Source organism: Octodon degus, unplaced genomic scaffold (assembly GCF_000260255.1).
Source record: "Octodon degus isolate 3935 unplaced genomic scaffold, OctDeg1.0 scaffold00002, whole genome shotgun sequence".
Lineage (NCBI taxonomy): Eukaryota > Metazoa > Chordata > Mammalia > Rodentia > Octodontidae > Octodon > Octodon degus.
The window spans coordinates 18,485,029-18,492,244 of NW_004524578.1; the positions used below are offsets into that span (position 1 = coordinate 18,485,029).

General features: G+C 58.4%; 1 protein-coding gene across 1 annotated transcript in view; it reads right to left on the reverse strand.

The window, feature by feature from the left end:
• Positions 1-6,876, reverse strand: part of Mfge8 (milk fat globule-EGF factor 8 protein) — a 10,554-nt gene extending 3,678 nt beyond the window's left edge. Inside the window, exons 1-6 of the mRNA XM_004623286.2 lie at positions 6,753-6,876; positions 4,190-4,312; positions 3,758-3,889; positions 1,656-1,837; positions 1,216-1,371; positions 497-641 (exon numbers count right to left, since the gene is read on the reverse strand). Of these exons, the coding sequence (XP_004623343.1) occupies positions 497-641; positions 1,216-1,371; positions 1,656-1,837; positions 3,758-3,889; positions 4,190-4,312; positions 6,753-6,825 (811 nt within the window). The 5' untranslated portion in view covers positions 6,826-6,876. The remainder of the gene's footprint in view (positions 1-496; positions 642-1,215; positions 1,372-1,655; positions 1,838-3,757; positions 3,890-4,189; positions 4,313-6,752) is intronic.
• Between the last annotated feature and the right edge of the window lie 340 nt (positions 6,877-7,216).

Genomic DNA, 7,216 nt, shown 5'->3' on the forward strand with positions numbered 1-7,216 from the left:
AAAAAAAAAAAATCAGACGTGAAGACCGCATTTCTTAAGTACAAACTAAGCGCTCCAACCTCTCCATTGGTGTTGCCTGGTTCAGCAAAAACCTGTTCCTTCTGGTTCCTCCCAACTCTCCATTGAAGACCCTCCCTGGATCCGGGAGTGGGAAGCACCAGCTCCAACCCTGTGGTCCAAGCTGTATACCCAGGTCCACGAAGTACCAGGATGTCACTTCCCTCCTTCCTTCTTCCTGCCACTCACCCGGATTCCCCCAGCACCCACTGACTAGAGGCACCCCAGGGCCCAACCAGGCCTGGTTTATAACCAGAAACTGGAGTTTTCTCTTGGCTAACCAGAGCCCAGAGCTATGGCACAAACCCAGACAGGTGACCTAAATGGTGTAGGTTTCCAGTGTGACCCAGGTCCCTGGGGCTTGCTGCCAGCCCTGGACAGCTCACAGAAGAGGGAGCAAGCAACGCCACTCCCAACTGACTGCAGACCCCATGCTTACCATTCAGTTCACAGCCCAGGAGCTCAAAGCGTAGGGTGCAGGCCCTGTAGCAGATCATGGGGTACAGCCTCACATACTGTATCTCCAGCGGGGTGCTGAACAGGTTGAGCTTCAGGCCCCTGTTGTTGACGTTACCCTCGAACACCTAGCAGGAGGGCCAGGACTGGGGTCGGCAAGGACTAGGCAGAGCCAGTGGGGCTCGGGGAGCAGCCCTTCCCCGAAGCCCTGTCCCCAAAGCAGGTTCTCCACCTGCACCTTCCCTGGTCATCCTGGGGACCAGATATAAACCCTCACATTTCACAAAAGGTTACACATAACCTAGAAGTGCCTCTGGCCAGGAAACAGCACTTCTTTCATGTGCCACTTTATTAGGGCAAGTTTTCAACAGCTAGAACCACACAGATGCACCACAACCATGTCGTGAATAGCAATGACATTCTTGGCTGTGTATACAGTCTCCACAACTGTACCCAGCAACTCTGAAGGTTCAGAATGAAATCCAGCTCCACTGACTCTACTCCCCCAGCAGGTCATGGCACCATTTGGGGGCACTCTGTTCTCATCTATAAAGTGGAGCTAGGACTTATAACCACAGAACAGATACAATGGTTTGATTGATTTCTAGACACCAGAATACAGCTCATGGCCAATCACCCAGGGTGCCCTTGCATCCGTCTACCCTAGAACTCAATCGGGGCTACTAAACCTATCAGCCTTACCTTGTCCCCAGAGCCCTCTTCATCCTGGATGAAGTGGAACTTGCGTCCATCCGGGCTGTAGGCCACTTTGAAGGTCCTCACATACTCTGCACTGCCTGCTCGGCTGGCGCCCTGTGTCACCACACCGGTCACCCGCATCTTCCGAAGGAGGTTCACCTGTCCCAGGGCACAGACGACAGCACCTCATTTCCAAGATCCAGGCCCACTGGCCCCCTAAGCCCCATAACCCAGGGGAGGACCAAGGCCTCATCCTTGGCAGCCACTCCTCTGCATGGCTTCCACCAGGTGGCAACCACCAGCCACCTCCACCAGATCACTGGACCTTGACCCACAGCCACTTGTCACTTCACTGGGCCTGGGTACAACTGCCCCCAAACACAAGACACCTTCTCACAATCATCCCTCCCACCTCTCCAGCTCCACACGAGTCCCTTCCACACCTGGATCCAGGGCTTCCTGTCGTAGTTGCTGGCCGTCCAGGCGTTGACGATGCCTGAGCGGTGAAGCCGGGCCAGCTCCGGAGCCCAGCGCTGCAAGCCCAGGAAACCCAAGTACAGGGACGACGCAGAGATCTGTGAGTCAGCAATGGCGCCCCCCTCCATGCCCAGGCCCGTCATGCACTCTACGAGGAAGGACAAGCCAGTCAAGACCACTGAGGAAGTCCAAGAGCCCAGCAGGGACCAGAGGACTAGACAACAAGGACACAGAGGGTACAGCCCCCCAGGGCACCTCAGTCCCTCACTCGGAGCAGGACCGAGAGGGACAGCAGGCCTGGTACCCTGCACTGCCAGAGAACCACGCAGGGAAAGGCATGGCACAGCCTGCACCAGACAGCAGCAGCTGTGGAGTGGACCAGACCGTGCGGAAGAACACCAGTGTGACACTCTTCCTTGGTATCCCAGGGGGTTGGCCTTGGGAAAGGGAGGACCTTAGACACTCGCGAACAAAACAAAGCAATACATGAACCTGCCTGGAAATTCCAGAATCATCAGTTTCTGGGTGATATGTGAATGCCGTTCTAGTTTTCCTCGTACTCTGCACAGCCACAGGTTCTCACCCACCGGCCAGCTGTGAGCGTGCCCCACCCAGGGTGGCCCCATTCACCACTTTATCACCCTAGTGACATGGTACCAAGGACTCAGGACGGGACCATGCCTGACAGCAGGTCCCTCCTCTCCTACTCCAGGGGTCCCCAAAGCACGTGCCAGGGTGAGGACACAGGGACGGGAGTGTCCTGACAGCTGATGCTAAGCTCAGTACCAGCACTGTCTCTTGCTTCAACAGTGGCCAAGCCAGGCATCCAAGATCAGGGACAGCCAGGGACCTGGCTCTGCCTCCAGGACAATCCTCACAGCTCCTGGGGCCACCCTGAGGGACCCCTGTGCAACCTTGGTGTTGGCTCCAGGGAAACATCACACAGGACAGTCAAGGCAGGGCCTCCACCACAGCCTGTAGGGTCACCTGCCACCTCATGTCCTAGATGTGACTGCATCCAGCCAGGAAGACCCCAGGTCAAGAAGTCAGGTGCGGTGGTGCATGGCTGTAAATCTCAGGACCAGGAGGGTTGAAAGGTGGAGCCCAGCCTTAGAAGTTAGCAACCTACTGAGACCCCACCTAAACAAAATAAAACCTGGGTGCCACCCTCAGTATCTAAGCAGCCAGGTGGGAGATGCCACACAGGTACACACACAGTTGCCTCAGCTCTCAGGGTAATTATGGCTGCGGCTTCTCCCAGGCTGTCTGCCTTAGCAGCCCCACCCCCATCCTCTGAGGGCCTGGTTTCAGTCCAGGCCTTCTCTGAGGTGCAGGAAGAGGTAGGAGGGAGTCCTGGGCACCCTGCCTGCTCCCCTAGCCCCAGCCCCCACACCCTGATCCCCAGAGTGCTGCCCATGTCTGCCTGGAGAACAGAGGCCACCTGCCCCTGGCCCCAGACATTTGTGGCCTGACCTGCTGAACAGGGGGAACATGGAGCCCTCACCCACCCATCCTGGGCACAACATGCCCCCAGGGACAGGAAGTCCTTGGCAGTCGACCACAGGGTGGGGGACTCAGGCTGGGCACCCTGACCATCCTGCGACTGAGTGGATAATCCAGCTGGTTGGTCAAGGAGATCACTAGCCCCTCCTCACACAATGGGCCTCTGGCCTCTGACCAGAGGGGGCAGTCCAGCCTGCCCAGGCCTCCACCTCTTCCCCATAACATCTGTGACAAGGACATAGGTCAAATGTGGGCCAAGCCTGATTTACTGAACTCCTGGATCCCAAAAGATAAGGATGTTTCTTTGCATTCATGGGCATGAAATTCCTCACAAATTAACTGACACTGTAGCTCCTAGTGACTCAGGTGCACTCCCAAGACCTCCAGGGTCACCACATCCCTTCACTCCCAGGCGGTGACATCAGGCCTGACTGGCTGTCCCAGGAGCAAGGGCCAGATCAGAAAAAAGGACACCACCACCCTTTCCCCCTTCACTGAGGCTCTGCCCCTGCCTCAGTGTCTCCCCAGGGATGGGGCCAGCTGCAAGCAGCACAAAGGGACTCACTTGACTCGCAGTGGATGCCCACGTAGCCCGGAGGGCAGTCACAGGTGTATGAGGTGAACACATCCCCTCGGTGGGAGCTGTCCATGACCTGACACCCAGCATTGTGGTAGCAGGGATTGGGCGAACAGGGACCTCGGAACAAGAGGCAGAAAAGATGATGGGTAGGTGACAGAAGTGGCAGGCGGGGCTGGCACACAGTGACCCTCTGCCCATCCTCAGTCCCCTCCTCCAATAGCTGTGTGCAGCCTGCGCCACCAGGAACCCAGCTGTGCCCAAAGACAGGGCCTGCCCAGATTTCAAAGTAGCCTAGGAGTTTTGGGGGCAGTGGGGAGGGGATTGCCAGATGTCATAGGGAGAGAAGTGGGGACCACCGCCCAGGAGGGGAGAGGCCAGAAGTTGATGCAATGGGCAGGCCCCTGTAGGGTCCTTTACCTTTCTCTGTCTCATTGCAAAGGAGGCCTGTGAAGCCCTCAGGGCAGAGGCAGTAAGAGACACTTTCCTGGTCCAACAAGCAGGTGCCACCATTCAGGCAAATGCTGGAGTCACAGAAGTCACCTGCAACAGCAACCCCACCTCAAGCACCCCATAAACTTGTGGGGGACCAACAGCCACATGTACGCAAGGCTCTAAGGTAAAGCCAGTTGCAGGCCAGGAACTGATGGTGTGGTGGCCTGGGAGCTGGACCTCTGACACAGGGCTCCCCCAGGGAGTGCGAAGTTCACCAGCGAGGGAACATTTGAGCTGGGTCTAAATGATTGGGCAGAGCCAGAGAGATGGCTCAGTAGAATAAGCGCTTCCCTGGCAAGTGTAAGGGCCTGAGTTCAATCCTTGGTTCCGCAAAAAAAAAAAAAAAGACTGGGCAAGGGCAGACTGGGGCTTAGGGACCAGCACTCCAGAGAAAAGTAGAAGTGGGGGGGTATGAGGTACTGGAGAATAAGATGAGGTAGAAGAGCAGGGTGGGAGGGACCTTAAAAATGACAAGCTTCTCTCTCTCAGGCATGGTGGCGTGCAGCTATGATGCCAGCACTTGGGGAACTGAAGCAGGAGAATCAGAAGTTTGAGCCCAGACTGGGCAACTTGATGATACCTGGTCTCAAGACAAAAACAAACTATTACTTTTCAGTGGGCCGGAAAAGTAGCTCAGTGCAAAGGCCTCAGGTTCGGTCCTCAGGACCAAAATGACAGGCAGCTTTGGAGTCTGCACCTGGATTAGTAGCCTCTGACCTTCCTCCAACCTCTCCAACACAGCCCAACAGGAAAATTTGGTCTCCTTCATGCGAAGGGGAGTGGAAAGCCTGACCCATCCTGGAAAGGGAAGGCCAGACAGCCCCCCAAGAGTGCAGAGCCTGAGGGACTCCCTGAGGTGAGACAGCCTGCAGCCCAGCCACCTGGATGAATTTGAGAGACTGGGGTAAGGGCCGAGGAGGCAAGTAGCGAGGATGGGGAGGCCACCGCGGCTCCCAGATGAGGTCGTGAGTGACAGACGTGCACAATCACCTCACCTGAGAACACAGGAGCACTCTGGGCTGCAAGTGTCCTCCACCCAAACCTGCCATTTGGGTTGAGCGGCAAAAAACTCACCACCCCCTCCCCCGCCAGTCACCCACCCAAGTCAGCAGCTCTCCTACCTCCCAGAACCCTGTAGCCCCGGCGGGCTCTCTGCGCATGAACGCCTGGCCTCCTCCGCGGGGCCCAGGGAGCTCAGGCGGCTCCCAAAGGGCTATTAGTCACTGGCTTTAAATAGCAGGTTAATCCCTTCTGACCCGGCGGGGGGGCGAGGAGGGCACAGCTAGGCCCAGGAACCTGGCCTCCTCTTCCTACCCTCCAGGGGCTGCTCGCTTGTGGGGTAAAAAAATGGTCCAGAGGGAAAAGAGTGAGGTCATCCGCCTAAGGTGGCCGCCGTGTCTCCCCCGGAAAAGAGCCAGATCGCCCTTTTCAAACTCGCCCAACTGGGGGCGCCGGCTGGGCGGGGCTGAGGGGAGGGACGGAAAGGGGCGGTGAAGCCCTGGACATCTTTCCGGCTGGCCAGAGGGCTCTACAGACTTCCGCTGCAGCCGGGGTAGCAGATATTTCCCCGAACAGAGCTGGAACCCTGCTGGGACTTCCTGATTCCCTGGACCCCATTTCTTCGAGACGAAGGGGAACTGCCTGAGGGGCCTTTGCTGACACCCCACGGCGAAGAGAATGGGGCAGCCTGCGGGAGGCCCATCGTCCCCCGGGCCTCCGAGGGGGAGGAGGACCAAGAAAGATACCGCAGGCGGCCAAGGCCACTGGAGGGAGGGAAGGAGGGAGGCGGTCCCCCGGCCAGCCAGTCTGTACAGCTGCCACCTCCTCCTTTTCCTTTATCTGATCCGACACGGACGGGTAGGGGCGCGAAAGTCCAAATCACAGCCGGGCAGTGGTGGCGCATGCCTCAACTCTCAGCACGCTGAGAGGCTGATGCAGGGGGATCCCAAACTCTAGCCCAGCCTGACCAACTTAGTGAGAACTTGTCTCAAAAAATATACATATATAAATAAACAAAGTCTGGGAATATAACGCAGTGCGAAGGCCTTGGGTTTAATCCCCAGTACTTCCAAAAAGAAAACAAAGTATGTCCATAGTGGGGTGCAACGTGCGGCTCAGGAGGGAGCTGCGGAGACCGCGGTGGGAGGAGACGCAGCTCCGCACGAGCCCCGGGGCCTCCCCGCGGCCGGAGCGTCGGATGCAGATCCATGGCCTCATTTTACAGACGGCAAAAGAGAGGCCGACGCAGCGGATTCCTTTGTTCTGTGTGCGCCACATCCTGGGGCCGGCCGTGCTGTCACCCAGTGCCCGCGTCCCGCCCAGGGCGCCGGCCGCTGTCCCCTCCCAGGGCCCCACGGGGACAGAAGCTGCGGGACACACACCCTCCGGGCGCAGCCGAGAGGAGCCTAGCGCGGATCCCGGCGCCGGAGTTTGTGCGCACAGGGGCGGGGAAGCCCGGGCGACGGGGAGGGCAGCGACGGCGACTCACCCGAGGCGGCCAGGAGGCCGGAGGCGCAGAGCAGCGCGCCGCAGAGGGCGGCCAGCAAGCAGTGCTCCGGCATGCTGATACCGGCGCGGGTCCTCGCTGCCTGTGTGCCCGGCCCCGAATAAATCTCGCGGTTCAGCACCTCCCACCGGCCGCCGGCCCCACCCCATGGGCGGGAAAGGCAGGCGGGGCCCCCGGAGCGGCGGTGAAGCGGAGGGAGCGCAGCGCCCGGGACCCACCCCTCGCCAGCCACGCCCCACAGCGCGCGGCCCTCCGGCGGCCGCTGCCTGATTTGTGGGTGAGTCGCGCAAAGGAAAACTTCGAAAGGACTTTTTTTTTTTTTAAGTTTTAGTCTTCGAGGAGGACTGAATGACTCACGTCTGTAATTCTAGCAACGCAGTTTTGAGAGGCTGAGGCAGGAGGTTGCAAATTCGAACCTGTCTTAAAGTTTAAAAGTAAAGCACAGT